Here is a 24,532-nt window from a genome sequence, read left to right on the forward strand (position 1 = left end):
CCTTGTTGATTTCTCTAAAGTAAAGGTATCTTCGGAGCAAAGCAATTTTAAGGGGAAGTTTTACACCGACACTTAAACTTTTCTCTAGTCCAAATCCAATAAAATAATCTTGATGATAATTTCGTGTGGATCTCGGTTTTTCTACTGAACGATTTTTCTCTTTTATACTAGGGTTCGGTAGTTTACGAGAACGTAGATCCATTTTTGTGGTTACCACAGTAAGAAAACACTACTAGCAGCAGCAGAAGCACGTGACTGAGTTACTTACTAATTGGGATACCGTTTAACAAAATCTGGCGCAAATTCTTTTACTGAAATTAAAAAAAGCAATTACATAAGCCTAGCAATTACAAAAACTAGTCTAATTTCATTGAAACTCTATTTTAGAAAATATTTCCTAACCTTAATTCGTATATTAAATTTATTGTAAAAACAAAAAGCTTAAAGTAAATAAAAAACTTAAAACAATAATTTTTAAATTAAAAAAATTTATACTATTGATTACTATTGGTATGTCGAAATCTTATTATTTAATAATATTAAAATAATGAAAATAATGTTAATTAAATATTAAATTTTACTTGTTAAAACAACTTAAAACAAACAACATGGAATTATTTACCATGCTGAAGAAAAAACACAAAAAGAAATTTTTCTTATGCTGAACGTCCAGTTTAGACGCAACCATTGTTTTAGAATAATTATTGGTTCAAATAAAGACAATCAAATTTTTTTATTTCAATACAATTTTTAGATCGTCCTAAATTTAAGCCTTTACAGTAAAAAACTACTTTCTGATGTTGCCAAATTACAAAACGACTTTACTATTTAATTCGGGGTACCCTTAAATTTTTTTTTTTTAAGTCGAATTTTTTATACAGTATAAATAAGATAGTAAATTGTATTGTGTGAAAAGTTGAAGTCGTTACGGAATATATTTGTTAACAATTTAAACAAAAATACTCAAAAAAGGGTTAAAAAAGGGTTTTTTTAACTTTTTTTAAGTGGGGGACCCTTAAATTTTTATATATTTTCAAAATACTTGGTAAATATTATTTTTATCTTAGTCTAAACCTCAATTTAAAAGTTGGAGTGGGAATTCGAAAATTTTGCGGGAATGGGACACCCTAACGTATGCTATTATTTTTTGTTTTGGTTTTAATTTTGTAAAGCTTTACAAAAACATTGGCGACATAAGTTCATCTAACAGTCATTTTTATTTTGTTCTGTATTGAGACAATTTAGATACCCTGAGTTTAAATAATTGCTTTATAATATAATAGTCGTTGCTTTTAGTGAATCATAAAAATATATAATTTAATCAGTACTAAGAACTATTCGTAACAATAGATACCATATAAAGGTAAGCCAGAGCTGCCACATTAAGAAATTTTGCATGTGATAAAACCCACTTATTATACTCTTGTACACTACACAGTTTTTAGGAATATATATTGATAAAAATCTTACATGGAGACAGCACATCGAAAGTTTACACAAGTTTTAAAAGTATTTGAATATTCTACTAATCCAAAAGCTATTCAAACAATCGCACTTTAACGCAACTGTATTATTCACTTATTCCCTGCCATATTAACTATGTAAAAATTGCGTGGGACAGTTCAAACACTTTAGCGGCTGCTATTTTTTTTGTCAATACCTCTGGCATTTGAAAAATAAGGCGGCAAAAAATAGCTTATCTCAAACATTTCTTCTGCTGAAAGACCAATTCAACTTTTTGACAAGATTCAAATTTCAATTTTTAATGGTTTACTTTTGTCAGATGATGAACAAAGCATGGCTGCTTCAAAAATGGATGAATTTATTCTAGATCTGGAAGACTCCTCACATGCAAAGTTTTTTAAAACTGACTCAGTCAGAGAGAGCTGACTTAGTGTGTGATTTAGGACTTTATAAGCAAGCTGCAGAACTATTAGCTTCACGATTAAAGGAAAAAAGCCTTATTAACAGCTTTGCTAAAGTTTCCTAAGTTAGAACAAGCAGAAACATTTGTTTACTTTTTTTCAGAAGGTCATTTATTTTTTTTCTTTAATAATATTGCACGTGTTCTATTTTAGTTAGGTATATCTGTATGTAATCTAACAAAATGGAGGCTGTTTATTAACAGCTCAAAACGAAGCCTCAAATGCGTCCGTTGTATGAACAATAGTAATATTTGTTGTTCTGTACCAATCGGCCATTCTGTTTATTTACAAGTTAATTACCATGACATTAAAATAGTGCTTAACTTAAATAAATATTTAGAACAGAACTGGTTTATTTGTGTAGATCTAAAATTGGTAAAATTTCTTCTTGGTCAGCAGAAGAAAAAAAATTCATTTCGTGCTAAGTAAGTACAGGGCAGTACTAAATACGTTAAAACGGTGGAAGCATACCAACAAAAACAAAAACAAAATTGTTTAAATACTACAAAAGTTGAAAAATATTGTTCAAAATTTTAGGAAACAATAACAATCATACAAGGTTATAAAAAAAACTTATCTAGTATCGAAAAATGTGTGTAAAATAGTCATAAAAAAAATAAAAGAAAGTTTAATATTATATAAACTGCTATACTTCAAGAAACACAAGAAATAAAATTTCAGGAGATTTTTTCAAATTAAAAAGTTATTATTTTTAGTAAAACAAAAAAAATTTATATATACACATAGACTTTAATGTAGAAAACAAAAAGTTTATCTCCATTTCTCAAAATAGACATCTTCACGTAAAGAATTGAAAGCAATATTACAAAGGTTACCTTTCAATATACTAGGATTCTCTGCTTGCGTGGATACGATTATCAAATGCTTGCGCATCTCATGTTCAAGTAGAAGTAAGATATTAAAAAGTGATTTTTGTTTGTTTGTTACTAATAAATTATTGATAATACGACATAGAGTTTGGAAGTAAACTGTTCCCTTTTCGTTGCGCCATGCATGATGACCTAAAGTAAAATTTAGTCTAACATTAGGGTGTTAGAAGTAAAAATAAGTTCAGTGGTATTTAATATTTTTTAGATATTCAACACTAAAATCTCATAGTCCCTGTATAAATATACTATATAAATATTTAACATACTTTTCACTAAGTTTTTTTTTTTAACTCTTTATTTTACTAATTATTTTACTACCAAATAAAAGTTACATATATAAGTACCAAGGGTATTTTATGTAATTAGATTAAAAGCGTCAATTACACATGTTTCACTTGTTTATTTGTTTGTTTGTTTCAAGACAAAACGCCGTAATAATTCGGAGAGCCTTTTTATGCGTTAAGCAGGACCACCGTAATAATACGCACTGAGCTAAGGTGTTACTTATGTTGTTTGTAATTAAAATCAAAATTAATATTACACCTTACAATCAGCATACAATTTGCAACCTGATATTACCTTAAAATTAGACATACTCTCTTTAAACCTCATTTTCACGATTCTCAAATGTTCTTTGGAACTATTAACACAACTTGCGTTTACAAAAATAAAAAGTATGGCTGCTAAACGACGTTTAATTTCTGTTCAAGATGTTGTAAATTTTGTTTTGGAATAAGACTTTTTCTTCGTTAAAAGAATCCATATCTGGCAGTGAAATAGAGTTTTTAATTAAATCAAAGGCAGATAAGAAAATATGAGTGATAACAGTGCAGTTGTGGATAATTTTAATGAGAATATTCCATCAATTGAGCAAAATATCAAGAATATAACAGAAGCTCCTGTTCTAAAAAGGAAAAAAGGTAGGTGTTATGAGTATTTAAATTGGCTAAAAGAACCTCCTAAAAAAGGAATTTTTTTTTTTGAAAAAAAAATTAACGAAGGTATAAAAAACTTAGAACCTCTTGAATTATTTGGATATATCATTACAAATGAACTTTATGAGTAAACTGCTGATCAAACTAACATACTTTAACCAAATGACAAGAGGTAAAATATTTCAAAGAAGCTCTCGTATATTCTAATTCATTAATAATGAAGCAATATTTACATATCGTGACATACGCCTTCATTTTGCAGTGATAGTCTACTGTGGTATTATTCAAAAGCCCAACTTGTATGTACTATACTAAAAGGAAACTGTTTAGAGCACTAGGCTTCAAAAGTATTCTATCACAAAATAAATTAGTTTTACAAAAGAGATTTCTTTACTTTGTTGACATTTCTAGTTTTGTAGACAAGAATTATACAAAAAAAAAAAAAAACCACTGGGAACCAGAAAAACTTTTCATAACTCAATCTTAAATATTTTTTTTAATTTTGAAGCAAGACGAACATTTATACTTATTTAAAGAAATTATATATATGAAGGGCACAGGGAAAAAAGCAGACAAGTCACATTTTGCAAGTTTTGAGAAAACCCATTTTAAAAGTTCTAACACTCTTCAATGATCTAAGCTACAGTTGAGATACAGCAAGGCGAACCAATATCATTGCTGTAAATGATAAAGTTTGTAAGTTTTTTTAATGAGCGATGGGATTTAAACTAAAAAAATCACATAAGAGGTGGTTTTGTGACTTGACTATTTTTTCCCCTGAAACCCAGACATTCCAAAATAGGCTAAGTTTTATTCTACTGATATACTTATAATGCTATGGGATGCTTAAACAATGACATTAGAACTTAGAAGACATATAAATCAATCTTTATAATTAAAAAAAATTCCATATAAATCAACCAAAGCGAGACATTTTTTGTGATTTACAGAAAGCTCAACTTCATGACAACTGCACAACATACACAAACAGCACACAAGAACAAAGTATGAAAAAAAAAACAAGCTACAGTTGCAACGTTTTAATGAAACTAGGGATTCAACATAACCAATTCAATCCTCATTCTCCGACGAATAACTGAGTTCATGACCTGGGATAGCTCTAGCAGTGTCTGATCGACTATGAGGAAGCTCATCGAAGAACTGATGATTTGTAGGGCTGCAAAACCTTTTTAATACTTGAAGGTCTTTATACTTTTCTGAACTGATAGGCAGAGGACCATTTTCATATAACTTGGTAAGGACAGACATCTGTAGCAGCTTCTTCCCACGCTGAGTCCCTGTTTTTTTAGTAAAGCAGATACAAACGCACCATTACAAGAATCCCTGTAGAGAACAAGCAATGGATGGGAGTCCAAAATGTGGATTTCCCTGACTCGGCGTGTTTTTATAAGGCATGCGACTTTGAAAGAAGGCCTTAAGTACTTTGTGTAGGCGAAGAACATGTTCTGTGTAGCCCTAATGACCGTGAAAGGTGTTGGGCGTGACCGGGCAGTTGCAAATTCTGCTAACCAGTCCTCTGGCAAGTCTACATTCTTTACCATGTTGACGTTGCCAAAGTCTCTATCGCACTCCATGTAGGAGTGGCCTCTTATCGGAAAGGTGATTTTCACTAACTTGAATCTTTTGCGCTCATGTACCTGATTGTATAAAAACCTTATGACTGTGTAGCTTTTATTTTGTCCACTAAACCCACCTCAGAAGAAACTGATTTCGTCCAAGCCTTCAGATATGTGGCTGCAAATGAAGTCAGCAAGAAGTGAACAAACGTTGTCAGCACCCTTTTTTGCTACTGTTTCATCATATGTATACATATACACTTCATCAGTTGACAATACATGGTTTACAAACGTATACAGGCAGAGCTGCCTGCGATAGTAAACATCATTGGTGGACTTGTTTGGCACTGGTAGGTTTTTGGCAGAGTCAAAGCAGAATGCTTCAAACTTGTCACATTTTCTTGCTCTTTTTTACTTAGCTGCTTTCCTGTCGTAAAAAGTATGAGCCTTGCATTTGTGCAGCTCGTGGTTCGTTAATAGATCTGTTATTTTGCTATTCAGACCAGCAAAATCTCTGCCATTGCTTTTGGCATCAGCAATATCACCATCCACATGCTTGAACTTCACGATGAATTCGTCACGTAGAACAAGTGTCCTTCCGTGGGTAACCAAATCCAATGTTGAATTTCGTGTTAAGCAGTGTCCTATACAATTTACAGCTAACCTGCGAAAAAAAAAAAAAAGAAATAAAAAAAAAAAAAAAATTAATATCACATTATTAGGGCATAAAATTAGTCAAGGACTATCGATCGCTTTTATTCTAAAAAATAATAGCTTAAGTTGAAACGCTTAGCCTAATGCAGAGCAATTGAAACACGTGTGTGATAAATTGATTAGATTGAAAAAAAAGTCTCTTAATATTTAATGATTTATATGTTCACATTGTGCCATTGAATTTCTAAAACGAGGCAATAGAAGAAGAATTTGAGTTATCTGACCAGTGTTAAAAGATTCTAGATTGACAACTTTGATTTATTTTATAAATTATTACATTTATTGTGTCATTTAATAGTCTTTAAAATAACTAATCAAAATTGATTATATCTTATTTATTTGTAAGTAATCTTTAAATAATGTTAAAAATAAAGGAATTAAATTAATTCAAATATTTTGGTGTATAGTGTGCTTTATATATACACAAAGTATGAGTTTTTAGAGTCTACAATTTTTGGCTAGTAGCAAAATTTTGTAATAATATGCCCTGATAATATAAATAAAATTAAAATAAAATAAAAAAAGACAAATCCAACAGATGCTGTGATGTATTTGATATGTAAATTTAGCTGCAAGTAAAAATTAGCATTATTGCATGCATATATAGCAGCTTCAAAATAACCTCTATTTGACTACCACTGACATAAAAACATATACAAACCTTGGTTACAGGGTGAACTGACATAAACATCTGATGCATTTTAGCATCAAGGTATCTGGAAGGTACAACTTTCTCGACTCCCCCATTGCACAGTGACTGTGTCTGTATCGGAAAGATGATATGTGGCCAAACACCAACGTTACTGTTTTATCTGTCAATTTGTGTGCCTGTTGTTATGCTTTCCTCTTCCATCTTGTGGTGCATGACCTGCGAGGAAAAAACCCACACAAACAACAATTCAATCAACATCAAATTAAAAGCACTAATTCTAATTCCAACTCACCTGTTAATGACATTGCCTTGCAGACTGTTTCTACACGGTTTTTTGTGATGCCGAAGTGCGAGCAAAAGGCTTTCACATACTACCACTAATTCTACTGATGTTCCTGTGGATACTTTTACGACGTACTTCACGCTCATTTATTTAGGTTTGTAGGAATCTTCGTCTGCAGCTTTCCTACACCTTTGTTGTTTTACAGGGAGAACTACTACCATTGTAGACAGATAAGCATCTTGGCTGTCTTTACTTGAGTATACGTTGAAACCCTCAATAAGTGATTGTCTTGCAGCTTCATCTAACTGTTCAAAACATTTTAGACGACTATATTTGCAATCCTCACCTGATGTGTGATTTTTTATGCGTTTAATCTTTGCTGCATCTTTTTTCCTTTCATTACTTTTTCGCATTTGAGGCTTTTTAGTCACAACTGGACTGTCAAAGCAATCCGCTATTTTGCATGCACTTTGTTGTTATGCCAAAGCTAAACCCTGATTGGCTGACTTAGTAATGTATATCAACACCACATGACTCACCGGGGACATGTTTACTTTTTCCCCTGTAGATTTTGGACATGCTGGTTTTTCCCCAAATGGCTATATTTTTAAACGCTAAATACTCGAGACTTTGCTGAATTTTTGGTTCGACAGCATAATATGATCTTTGCGTCGGGCTCCACATACCAAAAGAATAAACTCAATATACGAAATTTTATGATTTTCCCCTGTGCCCTTCATATATCAAATAAACAAATTTTTAGAGTTATACAAGTCTTAAAAAGCGATGCATTTAAATATCATGTTTTTATTATTAAATTATATTTTTGTAATTGTTTAAGTTATATTTTAGTTGTTGTAGAACGGCAAACTGGCGGACTCAATACGCAACAATGGTTTTATATTAGGCTGGGGTGAACATAAAAGTTTGGTTTATCAAAGAATATTTTGCTGCGTTCAACTGTAAATGAACAAAAAATATTAAAAATATTATTATATGACATGGGAAACCGTCCCATTTATTATTATTGAAGTTTTTATAAAATGTCGCTTCATTTGAGACCCAACATGACATACTTTTGAAGAAATTTTTTTTCTATAATATTAGGGACCTGTCTTATGTTTTAGAGTCAAAATGGGGCACTTCCAGTAAAGCATTAAAATTTTTTACAAATGATTCTAGTTTCATACATGGATTGGCAAATAAGTATGGTTTGTTGTGATGAAATTCACACTTTTGTTTATTTTCACCACAGCCTATTTTATATTGTATATTCACTAATGTTGTTAAATAAATTTTAATAGTTCGAATCTAATTGTTTCTTTATTTATAAAATGTTTTAAAGAACTTTTAAACTTAATTTAATAAAAATAATGAATCTAATATATATCTAGTATTCTGGTCTAAGATATCTCTTATATGAGATACGGGGTAAGATGGCTAATTGGACAAGATGACTTTCCATAAAACAACCCAACAAAAAAACTTAAAAATTGATAAAAACGAAACCGTATTTCCATCTTGTATTTTAAAACGCCAATTGGTTTTTTTATATATTATTAACGCAATTTAATACGCACATGTTTACTTTTTGCGCTTAAAAAAAAATAACTTGCTTTCAGTTATGATATCCTTCAGGTGCAACTTTTTTAGAAACATTTTTTTGTGAATCGTGTTTATTTTGTGTTACATTAGTTAGAGTAGTATATATTTTTTAAATTTTTATAAAATTGGAGACAGATTTTGCATAATAAGTCATCTTGCCCCAGTCAAGTGACCAGGTAACAAATTTATGAACTTACTATTTTAAATTTTATTTCAAATTTTTCAACTTGCAAATTAAAAATCAATGCAGGCAATGAATTATTATGGTAACATGAACACACTGACAAAGCATTGCTGTTTCATGACTGGTAGTTTTACAATAACTCAGGGTTTTCAAAACGTTCACCATCTTGCTCCACTTTTCCCTAGCTATAAGATATCTCTTAGATTTTTCAGATACTCATTGGTAGATATATATATCGAATGGAATATGTCTTTTAGAAGATGTTTTTTAGAGACATTATATTTACTAAAAAATAAATGTTTACAAAAGCACATCTAAAAAATGCATTGTTTTAGATGCTTATATGCATCTAAAACAATGCGTTTTTTAGATGTGCTTTTGTAGAGGTGAAATATACATCTAAAGGATGTATATCCCAGCAAGCAAAAAGATATCAAAAATGTATCTAATATGCTTGACGATGATTTGTCTAACTTAAATGCGAAAAGTTTGAGAAATCTGACGAGAAAACTTTGTTCAAAAAATCATTTCGCAGATAGCAAGCTTATATTAGCCCAACATAAGTTTTAACATCTGCAAATTTATTTTGTTGGGCATTTCCTTAATATTTTTTTCAGCGTAATATTTCAATTCTACAAACCGGTTTTTCGCAAATATCGTACTACAATGGGCCAACATTTAACCAATGTAGTATCGAATCAATATTCTGCTATAAAAATCTGGTGCCAAAGCTCCATTGAGTCAATATTTGGCCAATGAGTATTGGGCCAGGTGGTGGACACAATAAAAAAAAATACATTTAAAAAAAATGCATTATTATATAGCTTTTCATAGCTTAAACATTTAGGTTTTACAAAATGTATATATTTTTGTATAAATATTATGCCATATGTTTCTAAGCTGTAGAATAAAAAGCTTTTTTTTAATAAAAAATTTTTGAACAAAATTTTTTATTAAAAAAAAAAAAAAAATTTTTTAAACTCGATAATATTTTTTGTGTTACTAACAAACATGGAATAGATGTTAATTTAAAAGCTCAAATGAGCTACTATAACACTATTTTGCATGTAAGCTATGCCTAATAAAATGATTTTATATGATGGCGTATTTGAAATACTTTTTTAAGTTAATATTTCACTTATATAGTTGTATACTTTTGCGGTTCAAAGTGGTCTAATAATTTGAGTTTTGAAATAAATTGTTCAACATGCATATTATCATTATAAATTTGGCTTATAATTCGCGGATGTCCGCCTGGTTTCTAATAATGATTTTACATGCGTAGTGCAATTAAAACATTTGGGAAAGCAGCCATGATCCAATCTTACAGGGCCGACGACACCAGGGGGTTCGGGTGCCACGTGCCTTACCTTTTTTCTAAATGACCTTTTTTTTCAGAAAAAAAAAATTTAGATACAAAGGATCTTTTATATATATTGAGGATGGTGCCCGTCAACTTCAAAACCCGTGTCTTCGACCATGGCTTACCAATAAATATGAACATCTGCAATGCTCTACTTTTGCTTATACAAATTTTGTTTTCAGTTGACGTGGTTTCTTTGTTAAACTGTTTAAACAAAGCAATAAATTGAACAATTTCATCGGATAACTGAGGCTCAAGGTCTTCATGGTGTATTTCAAGTAAATGCACAGCATTGGCTAGCAAATCATAAGATTTTAAATTATTAATTTGAGACAAAGAATTATATCTATCATCAATAACACTGTATGCAAAAATTCTCTGATTTAAGGCTGATAATAGCTTGTCAATAATTGGAAAAATATGTATATTTTAAACTTTTCCGAAGGCGTCAATTCAGTGTCAGCATCATCTGCTTCTGGATCATGATAGCCCTTTCTTGTGTTTCACCTAGTTATTCTTTTATGCTCTTTTTGATATGTTTTGATAAATAATTTTATATTTTTGTTTTATTTAACTGAATTTAGTACAAAACTTTTAAACAAACATTTTTAGATTTGTTCAAAAGCATTGAAACAGCTTTGTAACCATATACAAATCTAGTTTCGAGTCTTGGAGACATTTGCTTGCTTTGTCAAACCTTTCTAAAACCATTGACCATATATTCGGTATTGAATCTACTGAGACAGAATTGTATTTTACATCTTTTATTTCTTGTATGACCTGCCTTATTAACTGATCACTTATAATTAAAATAAATTATTCACAAATTGTTGATGACAAATTTGATATGTCGCCTCTACCTTTGTTAGCGCATTGTTGAGTGAGTTCTGAAAAAAATGGATAATATTCTGCAAGTAAATCCAAACATCTTAAATAATTCCATTGTTCACAGATCCAATAATCTTGTTATTTCCACAAAACGCAAATCCGTTTGAGAAGTTTACGCCAATATTTCCATTTAGACATGTATTGTTCTGCAAGACTTTTAGGTATTTGCTTCCCTGTTGTTTTTAAATAAATAACTTTTTCAATACTATTTCTGTGCTAAGTACTGACTTCACAGCGACTTAAATCCCTGACTGCATTCTTCCAATTGTAATAACCACTAGTTGCTAATACAACGTTTATTTGGCTATTGCGAATAGTTTTCAACTAGCAAAGAATATCTCACCATTTTTGGAGAATAGCAGAGCCAATCACGCTGAACTTTTTCACCGCTTAATTGCTTTCGGAAAAAAAAAGATTTTAAATAATGTTGTTTAAACGTATCACTCGGAAATATTCTTCTGATGTGCTAAAATTGCTTTCCATGTGTTGACAACTAGCAATTCTGTTGAAACAGAAGTAATCGTGCAAAACATTAGTAACTTTCCACATTCATTTTTTATCAGGAAACTTTGTATTTACATCTGCAAGTTTATCACATTAACCTCTTCTGCTAGACCTACTTTAGAACTGGTTCATTTTGAAGTTCTTGTTCATGGTTTATATTTATTGATTTATTTAATATCTCCATACCTATTGCTTGGTCACGATCATCAGTTTGACAAGTTTCAGTTGCAATTGCGCTACTTGTACCAAGTGCGATACTCCATTCAGGTTTGTTGTGTATTGGTAATTTTGTGTTCGCGTAATGTAATGTTGTTGGTTTGATAGAGTTTAGTTAATGCTAGAAATTTTTTGTAACGTTTCTCTTCTTCTTTCTTAAGTATTCCTTTCTTCAATTCGCTAGTATACTTTTTCATAATTTTTAATATTTATTTTAACAAAATGAAAACATTATATAAATAATATAACGAGCAAACGGTGCTAAACTTTATTTAATTTTTTTTTATTGAACACAATGTAAATGAGAAAAAAGACAATTTGTGCAACTAAGTAAAATAAATTGTTGCAGTGTATAGGCTTCCGAAAGTCAAACATTCGATAGATAAACATTTTTTTTATAGCATCTAGATGTTCGATATTATTTTAGTAGGTGAGGCCGCGAGTTTGAATATCTGATTGTTAATAATTAGGTGTTTTTGCCTTCTTGACGTTTTTTAAGATAGACCTTTTTTTATTTGTCAATATTGTTTTTTGGAGCACGACTATATTTTATATTTGTTTTATCATTTGTTTAGTGGGCTTATTTTTTGTGGTGGGCCTGTGGCTATAGCCTCCTCAGCTTCCGCCTTAATATCGCCCTTCCAACTGTAGTACCTGGCAGGCTCCAGGTAAATTTTGATACTTTAGTTGTAAAACAAATAGAAGAAGATTGACGCCATTAGTTTCACCATAATCATCCTAAGAAACTATTGTTTGCATCAGGTTGTAGTTTGCGCCATGATGGTAAAGAAAAGCTGTTTTACAATTATCTAAAGCTGTTTTACAATTATCAAAATATATGAGTTTTGGTTCGTAAAATAATTATAAATCAAAATTTTTATAATATTAAATACACAAAAAAATTGAAGCTTTAAGTTGATTTTTATATGGATTATGGAGTAGTTTCATAAAAATATAAAATAGAGCCTTGGAACTGGATAAAAATACTTAAAATTAGTAATTGTAAATGTGTTGAGTTTTTTAAATGCATAAAATAATTTTTATCAGACTGCCAATATAATATTATTATAATTATAATAATATTAAATTGGCAGGACACATGCCCACTGGGAATATTAGAAAAGTTACTTAAGTTAGTAACTTTGAAAATTCAACTGTTGCCATACATTTCGAGTGTTTCTATCTACCAAATAAAAATTCTTTAGTGCCACTATTAGTAGTATAAAAATAATCAATGTGTTAATTATGGGAGTCATCCAATAAAGTTATTACTTTTTCCAGTTTATATTTAAGGTTAATAAAATATGTGGTTGCTAAGCAGTTTAGGTATCCATAGCAATCCAAAATTAAAATCAATGTCACCATTGATACCGCAATTCTCAATTTAGTAAATAGTGCAAAAATGGTTCTTAAATCTTTTTTATATAACGAGTTATTTGTTTGGTCCAGTAAGTAAAAGTGAATTCTGACCCACTGTGAAATGTAGTTGTGGATTATTATATTGGTATATTTTTAAAATTTGTTGCATAACGTTTAGAAAAAATGGTATCGGTTAACAAAATAAAAAAAGCTTTTCAAATTATCTTTCCACCTTTTTAAATTGTAAAAAAATGGAAAGATAATTGTGACTTGATGTTTTATTTTTCTTACAGAATGAAATATTAATTAACATTTAAATAATGTGCTAATAACATTTTATTATAATCTAAATTATAATGGTAATAATAAAGGTAATAATGAAATTATTTTTGGGTTAGATCCTACAGTAAGTAAGAGCTTACACAAAAATAATTTGAATACTGGTTTTATTATAATTTTTAATAATATAATAATATTCATTATAATATAAATACAGCTTATGTGTACTAAGTAAACAGAGGCTGTTACACCTATAAATTAGTAAGCTGGGATGACCCATTTGAATGTTTGCAGACTTGAACAAAAAATAAAAATAACATTTTAGTTCCTTAGATGGTAAAAAATAGATTCATAGATTTTTTATTATATTTTACTGTGTAGCATTTAAAATGTCTCCTTTATTAAATAAATCAAACTGGACTTCACACTGAAATAGCCTGGCTTCAATATATACATTAACTATTAAAAAACCTGCTGCTGCAAAGCTACATTGACTGATATCAAGGTCGAAGCTATTGATGGAGGTTTTGTAAGATATATCAATAGTGCACCAACAACATTGGCATGTTGTATTTACATAGACTGAGGGATTGGCATTTTATTTGCTTTATTAGTGAATGTTGTATTTACATCAACTGAGGGTTTGGCATGGGGCAGCAGTCTTTTTTCACATTATCTTTGTTTTTTTTCTACTTTTTTTTGAAAACATTGTATGCAATATGATTTGTTATCTAAATACACTATTGCATAAATATGTATTTATATGTATGTATATATATATATATATATATATATATATATATATATATATATATATATATATATATATATATATATATATATATATATATATTTATATATATACATATACATATACATACATATGTACATATACATACATATTTGTATATGTATATACATATATGTATATATATATATATATATATATATATATATATATATATATATATATATATATATATATATATATATAAACATATATATGCATATACAGTCCCTGGCCAAATATTTAGACGCACTAGAAAATTTTATGAAAAATGGAAATTATCTTGTGATACCATACAGGAATTGTGTATTTACCAGGTGCAATAAATGTTTTTTGCTTATCCATTTGATTATTTATATTATATTACAAATAAAACATTATTATGAAAGAACAATATGTATTTATTGACTCTTTAAAGAAAACGGACATAAAAATACTTAAATGTCAATATTTTGTTGAGCCACCATTAGCCGCTAGAAGAGCTTTAATTCTGCGCGGCATGCTGTCAATGCAGGACTGTACCATCTTCTGCATTTGAGGATGATGATTCCAGACGTAAATTATTCTTTCTATGAGTTGACATCTTTAGCCACTTCACTTTTCATCAACTCCCAAACGTTTTCTTTAGGGTTCAGATCTGGGCCATTACCCGGCCAATCCAACAGAGGAATATTTTGCTCTGCCAAAAAAGCTTTGACAGATCAAGCTGTATGGCAGGGAGCTCCATCTTGCAAAAAAGTGAATGGTTCCCCATTTGGAAACCATTCTTTGAGCTGCGGAATCAACAGATTTTGCAAGACATTTTTGTACTGGTCTTGCTTCATCATTCCATTTATCACGTACAGACGTCCAGTGCCTTTGCTGCTGATGTCTGACCAAATCATCACTTTTGTAGGGTGCTTCACAGTCTGAACAACACAGTCAGGATGAATTTTTTCTCCGTGACGATGACGCACAAACTGAGCTTTGTTCTGCAAAATTTCAAATGTGCTTTTATCACTGAAGCAGACCTGTCAAAAATAGCAACAAAAAACACTAAACATTTGTGTTGGTCTTCTGTCATCATAGAAAAAGGTTAAATGTTATTTGTGAAGAAATTGTAAAGAAATTGTAACAACTTACCGATCTCCAGAAGTACAGATCTTTATCACGGAACAGTTTGGCCCACGTCAAATGCTTTGCTTTAATTGCAGACCTGCAATAACACCAAGTTAACACCTGTGTTAACTTGGGCATCCTGGCTGGGCGCAGGCCTTAAAATCTAAATCTATTAAATTTCTTGGAACAGTGTTCGAAGAAAACTAATAGATTTAGATTTTAAGCGTTCAGAAGCATTCACATTAACACCTTGGAGTTGCAATGTTATCAGTTTTGTGGTAGCAAATCTGTTTTCAAGGCAAATTTTCTTTAAAGATCTTTCTATTCTTGGAGTGAAAATAGGCTTTCTGACGTATTTTTTCTTTCATTTTGGGATCAATTCTTCCTCTGACTCAATTTTCTGTTTTATGCGTCGTATACTAGCTTCAGATATCTCCAATCTTCGTGATATTTCGCGATTTGAAAGTACTTTAGCATTCACAAGGGCCTTTAGTTTAGCTTTTTTGCGTAGTGTAAGATCTGCTTTTTTACCCATGCTTAAAGTGTTTAAAGTTATTATTATTAGGGTTGAGCTTTTACCGAAAATTTACCGGTAAAAGCTCAACCCTAATAAATCGGTAAAATTGTTTTACCCATTTACAGGTAAAATGATGTCGGTAAATTTCGGCAAATATTGTTTTTTTAATATGCTTGATGCTTGAAAATGTTTTAGAATGCTTGAAATGGCTCAACCAATAAATTAAAAATATAATTAAAAATTTAATTTTCATTTTCCTGTCAACAAAGCTGTTGTTTGTTATGCTTGAAAAGTGATTTTGTTGGTTTAGTTTTGTCTAAACACTTTAAGAAAAACGTTTTTACTTTCTTGTGACTTTTTTATCAATCAATGTATTTTGGAAAACGATATTACATCCACGGTCATTTACAAATAGTTATAAAACTAATATTAAGTAAATACCTATAAGTTGATATAAAAAAATATTTTTTAACACAAATAATAATAAAAATGATGAACAATGAATTAATAATAATGATAACACTATAATCATAAAAAATAATATATTGAGTATAATATTTATAAATTTACACTAAATAAAACCAATTAACTAAAATAAACAGAAAGAATTAAATAGTTTTAAATACTTAACATATATAAAAAGTAAAATAAAGAATAAGTACATCCGAGGAGATTTTTTAGATACAAAAAATTATAATAAACAACAACAAAACAAAAAAAATAAAAAAACATAAAAATAGGGACAAAATCACAGAAAAAATAAAACTACACAACATTTAAACATAGAAATAAATTTTAAAAAGTATATATTTTTGTTACTTTTACAGTATATATTTTTGTTACTTACGTTATTTTTGTTATCTTCGACTTTTCGAATTTATAAAAACGTTCCATATTTTTCTTAACTTTGTTTAGCGTTTGACTTCTTTTTTTTTTTCATACATTTTAATTTAAAGATATCTTTTTGTTGTATTTGATTGACATTTTTTTTTCTTTTTTTTTCTTTTGGCTTAATTTTGTTAATGCTTTCATTTATTCTTTAATATATATATATTTTTCTTTTTTACTTTTAATAGTATTTGTTTTTTTCTAGATGATTCTTTTTTCTTTCTTTTTCACTGTTACAAAAAAGCGACCGCCATTTGCGATGTCATTGCAAAGTCTTCATCATTCATATTTATTGTGGTCTTTGTCACTAAATTTGATTTGCGTTTTGGCAAAATCTCGGACGCTTGGAAACACTACACCTTAAACAAAGGGAAAACAGTTACTTGCAAAATTTGTGGAAATACAAGTCAATACACAAGTTCCACAACTGGAATATGGTATCACTTAGACAAGAAACATGGAATCAAAAAGGAAACACAGGAAAAAGTGACACCAAAAGCTGCATCACAATCAAAAAGGCCTTAGATTTCAACTTTTTTTCAAAATTAATCAGTTGAAGAAGTGATTTCAAGACTTACAGCACTGGATGGATTTAGTATCAATGCCATTGTTATCAGCTCTTTCATTCGATCTGCAATGTCTGAAAAAGGTTATGATTTCCCGAAAAATCACAAACAAGCAATTCAGTCTGTTAAAAAGTTTGCAACTGGCGTAAGGAATGACCTTAAAAACACTTTCAATTCTTTAGTGACGATGGAAAACGCTTGTCAATTACACTGGATGAGTACACTTCTTTGAAAATGGAAGGTACATGAATATTAATATTCATCAAAAAAACAATCACTGGAATCTGGGCTTGACTCGAATTTCCGGATCTCTGACGGCTGAAAAAGCTGCAGCTGTTGTCACTGAAAAAGTGGCAGAATTTGGGTTGAAACTAGGCGACAGCATTATCTGCTCAGTTACTGACGGAGCTTCCATAATGGTTGAATTCGGAAAACTGGTTCCAACCGAGCATCAAACTTGTTATACCCACGGAATGCACTTGGCCATTCAAGAAGTGCTGTACGTGAAGCCTTCTCAACAAATCCAACAAAACTCATTTGAAGAAACAAGCGACAACGACGAAGTCAGCAGTGACGAATCTGAATCTGACACCGAAGTCAGTTTTCTTGGTGTCGCCATGGATGAAAACATTCCCATTCCGAAAGTGAAAGTTCACTTGCAATCTGCCATCACAAAAGTCAGAAAAATTGTCAAGTTATTTCGAAAATCGCCCGTCAAAAATGACGTCCTTCAAGAAGAAATTAAGAAAGAGCACGGAAAAGAGGTTTCACTTATCCTTGACTGCAGAACAAGATGGAACAGTCTGCTGTCAATGATTCAACAGTTCCTCAAAGTCAAACATTCAATCAGAAAAGTATTGAAGGACATTTCTCCACATTTGATTTGCAGTGATGATGAAGAATACATTTTATCCGACATTGTTGCTGCTCTTGAACCAGTCAAATTAGCAGCAGAAGCACTTTGCCGACAAAATGCAAATCTTCTTACTGCTGAAGGAATTTTCAAGTTTCTTGTGAACAGGCTGAAACAACAAGATTTACCTTTTTGCATTACAATGAAGAGTGCAATTTTGAGACGTTTTGAAGAGAGAAGGCATAGCAATCTTGTAAGCTTGTACAGATATCTTTCCAATCCAGAATGCTTGTCCGACATTGAAGAGCATAAAGTTTTCAATATGCCTCCGAAGTCTGTACTTCAAAAGACTGCCAAAAACTTGCTGTCTAGGCTTTTTTCAACAAATCCACATGACCTGGAGTTTATTCAAGAAGTGCATGGCTCAGAAACTCTTGACGAAAATCCACTTTCTCTTGAAGAGGAACTCGAGGAAGCAATTCAGTATAAGGCCAAAAAACAGCGACACAATTCAAACGACGAATTCAAGGCCATTTCAAAAGAAATGTTAGTCTATGAAGCGACCGGAAAGAGAACTGCAAACCTTGAGCTTTTGTTCAATGCACTAGAAACCATCCCACCAACAAGTGTCGAATCTGAGCGAGCCTTTTCTGCCGCTGGATTATTTGTGACAAAAATTCGATCCAGAATGAGTGACGACTTACTTGATACACTTTGTTTTCTCAAAGCTCATTTTTTATCCAAAAATAAATCTCAAAACTAACATTAATGTGTTTTATTTACTTATTACTGCATTTTATGGTCTTCTGTTTATGCCTTTTTATTTTTTACCGATTTTACCGGTAAATTTTGATTTTTTTACTGTTTTAGCGGTAAATTTAAAAGTCGGTAAAAGCTCAACCCTAATTTTTATTTATAAACGTTGCACACGAAATAAACAGTTAAATAGGTAACATGTATTGTAAAACTGCTAAATAAACAAACACTTCAGATAAACACATCCGCAACTGAAGCCACTGCGAACGCGACTGGAGCAGCTTTCGACTTGTACGCGTTAATGTGCTAATTGATTAACACTGTAATACCATATATGGAAAATACATACAAACACGAATTGTATAATAAATTTCCTACATGAAAATCCATCACATCCATGTTTAAATGTGAATGTACTACATATAAACTGGTATAATGCGATAAATTCTTAAAAAACTCGGTTGCGTCTAATAATTTGGCCAGGGACTGTATGTATCTATATGTATATATATACATATATATATATACATATATATATATATATATATATATATATATATATATATATATATATATATATATATATGTATATATATATGCATACATATATATATATATATATATATATATATATATATATATATATATATATATATATATATATATATATATATATATATATATATATATGTATATAGATACACACATATCTATATATATATGTATATAGATACATATACATATATATATATAAATATATATACATATATATATATATATATATATATATATATATATATATATGTATATAGATACACACATATCTATATATATATGTATATAGATACACACATATCTATATCTGTATCTATATATATATACATATCTATATCTACATATATATATACACATATATACACATACACATATATATACATATATATATATATATATATATATATATATATGTATATATATATATATAAATATATATATATATATATATAAATATATATATATATATATATATATATATATATATATATATATATATATATATATATATATATATATATATATATATATATATATATATATCCCAGACACAAGCTTACATTGGCCCAACGCAAGTTTTAACATTGACAAATTTATTTCGTTAGGCCAACATTTAGCTGATGTTATTTTTCGGCATAATAATTTAATTCTGCAAATTGGTTTTTCGCAAATATTGTACTATGTTGGGCCAGCATTTGGTCAATGTAGAATCGTCCTAATATTTTACAATAAAAATCTAATGCCGTAGCTATGCTTAGCAAACTTTCGGCCAATGCAGTTGGGGAGCATTCTTTTAGTATATTTTTAAAACTTGTTACATAACATTTTTAAAGAATGGTAAGATAATAACTTTCTGCAATTTACAAAATGCAGAAAGATATTATCTTTCCATTCTTTTAAATTATAAAAATAAATAAAATAGGCTATATTTATTAATCTTCTAAAAATCTTAGAAGGTTACCTCATAAGAAGTCAACTTCTAGTGGTTCTCGTAATTTAATGTTTAATTTTTTTTTTAATAAAGAAATCTCAATTAACATTTTAATGTGTTTTTAAGGTTTTACTACAATCTTAATTATCAATGCAATAACAAAGGCAAAATTCAATTTATATTTGTGTAAGATCTTACAGTTATTTTTTTTCAATACTTCTTACTGCATTGTTATTTGAAATATTTGATTTATGTAATAAAGAAGACATTTAAAATGTTTTCTTTATTAAATGAATCAAAATTTGAAATGTCATAGAGTAAAAAGTATTGAAAAAAGTTAATTTTTCTTATGGTATTAATAATACTTGCAAGTTGTACATCATTAGTGTCATTAGATATCAAATTTTATATATGGCTACTACAGTGTAGGTACATGCGTGTATCTAGCTTTTATGGCGCCGATTTTAAAGTTAAAATCTGTGTCCACTTTTTAACAGAGTGCTCGAAGTACATGTTGTGTGGATGTATTTTGTTGTCCTATTTTTTAAAAAATTACATCAACTTAGACTTAGTTTCAAAAGAAAAGTGTCTTAAGTTTCTTATATTCTGTCATTTTTTTACAGTAGTAACGATTTTAGTGATTTAATTGGTATTGAAAACTTCGTTATGCTGTTGAAGTGAATTTTTGTTGAAGGCATGTTCATTTATATTTGTAACTTTTAATTTAATTTTGCATAACCATTTTCTATGTACCTGCCAAACTTCATCAAAAAATATCGGCACGCTCATACTATATTTTGCCACGTAGTGGAGGTACCAAATATTTCAAAGTTGTTTTTAACGAAAAGTTATGCAGTACAAAATAAATCGCAATTTAACATTCAAATATATTAAACAAAACTACCGTTAGCCTAACGCAAATTTTTTAAGTTGGTTGCAGTTTTCTTAAGGAATCTTTATTAATGAAATTTTGATACTTAAATGGGCATAACTTTTTGTAGAATCATTCGTTTTTTATAAAATTTTTACCATTGTAATACTAAATTAAAACTCTACAGACTGATGTTTTACATTTTAAATATGTTTCTTCTGTTTGATTTTTTCTGTGTTTAATTGTGAAATTCCATCTACTAATAAATTAACGCAGTGTACAAAAAGTGATGTTACTAGAATCTAAATTATACTTATGTAGAGCTTTCTAATATTGCCAGACATTTTATTATAGCACCAAAGACTAGTCTATAATAATTGATTAAACTATGAGATCAAATCAATAAATAATCATTAAAAACACTTAAAATCAAAAAACTCAATTTAAATCGTGATTTTTATTTCTTCGATTTAAAATCAAAACAACCCTCCATATATTTCCATCTTTCTGAGGCAGAGGGACATTGTTCTTGGTTTTATTAGTTTTGAATTGATTTTAATGGATATCGTTCATATTTAGTTAACAACTTTAACTTATACATTAACTTTAGTCATAACTTAATTATTATTGAATTAGGTTATAGATTTTTATACTAATGCAAGATTGAACTTAGCAGAAGGCTAAACTTCTTCTCTGTAGACAAAAAATGAAAACAGCAAAAGTGATCAACCAAAATAAAGATTGAAAAGACAAAAAAATGTGTTTATCTTGGTGTAGATGATTCTTGAAATTATCTTAGTAATGATTAATTTTCAATTTCATACAATAATACAAAAATAATAATAAACTTTAGCATTTACCTGTAACTTCAAACTCTTTGCAGAAGTTCAATTTTTGCTCTGAGAAGTTGAATGAACAAAATTTGTTAAATGGTAAGTTTTATTTCATAAGTCTTTTTGTCTGATGATTGGAAATCTTTATTTAAAGCTTTAACATTTACAATTTTTAAAAGACTTTTTCATATATTATGGTCAAAAAGTCAAATTATGGTCAAAGAGTGTTAATGAACATTTTATTGTGCGATATCAAAGCTTACAAAAATACATATCAAAGCTTACAAAAAATTTGAAACCAATTTGAACTCAACTCTTAGTAAAAAAAGCATAATATTTATGTGAGTTTAAAGCTTTAACAGCTGCCAATGGTTTATTATTGTTCATTATATAAACGTTTATATACATTTATCTAACTTATCTAAGGTAATACAATATTTTTATAGATGATATTATTTTAAAAGTTGTATTATTATTATTATTCAGAATCAAAATATTAAAAAAAAATTGTTAACAAACATTGGAGAAACATTATTTTAATATGAATTTTTTTAGTTTTACAGTGCAGTCTGTATCTCAAACGTTAACGAGAAGTTTTAAGTCAGTGCCAGATATTGAATGCACACCATCAAATTCCATAATTCATAAAAGTATTATGAATCCATTAGCGAGTATATATTTTATTATTAAAAATGTTGCCCTTTTGCCTTTAATTTTCTTTGCTTTATTATACAACGTTAGGTCAATGGACTAACTGATGGACTAATTGTTACTTACGATATTGGGCTAATGTTTGGTAAACGTTGTATACAACATTGGTCGAATGTTGTATACAACCTTGGGCCAATGCCTAAACAATGATCAAACCTGTATTGGGCTAACATCGAATTTCAATGTTGAACCAATGTATCACCATGCATTGGCCCAAGGTTGGGCTAATTTAAGCTTGCTTTCTGGGTAGCTAAACACCATTTAATAACAAGTGGCTCAGCCAATATCAAAGCTACTCCATAAATTTTATAGGGAAATATTTCATTTGAAACTTAACGTGTTAGTTTTTGGTTTATGTTTGGAGTTTGCAAAATATATATTCAACAGAGAATTAAATAAATTAAATTTTACACTTGTATTATACATTTTTATTTTTATTTCTCTATAAATTTTAATCTAGCGATGCAAATCATCTATTTGTAACAACGATCTATTATTGCATAAAACATTAATCCGATATACAACAAATGTTGTTGAATTCAGTATAGAGCTAATTTATAATAACATTGGCCCAACGTTGTCTACAATATTAGCCCAATGTTTCATACTAAATTAGGCCAATGTTGTATACAACGTTGGGCCTATGTCGCACGCAACGTTAAGCCAATACCTTAGCAATAATCAAATCGGCATTGGGCCAACTTCAAATTTTAACGTTGAACCAACGTTGGCCAATGTAAGCTTGCTATCTGGGATTTAATAATAGGAATTCTAAACTGTTTTTTTTTAAGTTTAATCAAATGTATGAATAAAAAGAAACTTATTTTAATTTCTACTCTAAAACAACTTTTTTTCAATGATAAAGCTACTTTAAAAGCGTCATTTGAACTAAACTTAAGTTTTTATATAAGCTATAAAATTAACCATAAAACCCCCAATATTTATGCAATATTCCTTTGTTTTTTTCTAACACCCGTGTGAGGCCGCAAAAACATTTTTTCTGGTAGATTATAAAATGCGTTAATGCAAAAACCAAAATTCTCTCTTCTGATTTTCCAATGTTCATAGTACAAAAAAAACTCAGTCAAAATAACATCTACTAATATGCATCTAAATGCATCTTAAAAACGGTACAAATAGAGGCATCTCAAATACGGTACACAAAAAGGGAAAAAAGGCTATCAGGATATCTGGTCTGGAGAAATCAATTGCATAGAAATTGTCGCATTGTTCTAGTATGTTTTCAAGTTTAAACTTGATTAATATATCACTTAAATTTAAATCTTATTTATTAAATTATTTGCTATTTATACTAAATTGTTATCATTTAAGTACTATATTTGTAGGAAGTATTAAAATAGTGACATAATTCTTTTTTATGAATATTTAACTTATCAAAGGATAAAATCATAGATAATGGAAAAGTATCAACAGATGAAATTTTTTTTATTGATAAAGTAAATGAAGAACAAAAAAAAAAGTATTATCTTGTGAAATAAAAATAATATTCAAAACCATAGAAATGCTCATATAGAATAATCCTTAAAATTGTGTTTATTAAAATTGGAGTATTAATATGAAACTTTGTCAATAATTTTAGTATATTTTTATTTTAATGTCGTAATACTTTTGTAATTTTTTTGGCTTTTCTGGTACTTCAAGTTTTCTGATAATATTAGAAGACCTTATTGTACATATGAAATTTGGTGACTCATTTGGTCATTTGGTATATAAAAATATTGATATTCTAAAATGCTATAAGTAAAAACCAAAAAAGAAAGTTGAGTTTGTT

The 24,532-nt window shown here is 29.2% G+C and overlaps 1 protein-coding gene across 1 annotated transcript in view; it reads right to left on the minus strand.

Moving 5' to 3' along the window:
* Window positions 1-2,419: 2,419 nt before the first annotated feature.
* Window positions 2,420-24,532, minus strand: part of LOC136074135 (caspase-7-like) — a 31,415-nt gene continuing 9,302 nt past the window's right edge. Inside the window, exon 2 of the mRNA XM_065786436.1 lies at window positions 2,420-2,947. Within this exon, the coding sequence (XP_065642508.1) occupies window positions 2,697-2,947 (251 nt within the window). The 3' untranslated portion in view covers window positions 2,420-2,696. The remainder of the gene's footprint in view (window positions 2,948-24,532) is intronic.

The sequence above is a fragment of the Hydra vulgaris genome, chromosome 01 (assembly GCF_038396675.1).
Source record: "Hydra vulgaris chromosome 01, alternate assembly HydraT2T_AEP".
In the NCBI taxonomy this organism is placed as follows: Eukaryota; Metazoa; Cnidaria; class Hydrozoa; order Anthoathecata; family Hydridae; genus Hydra; species Hydra vulgaris.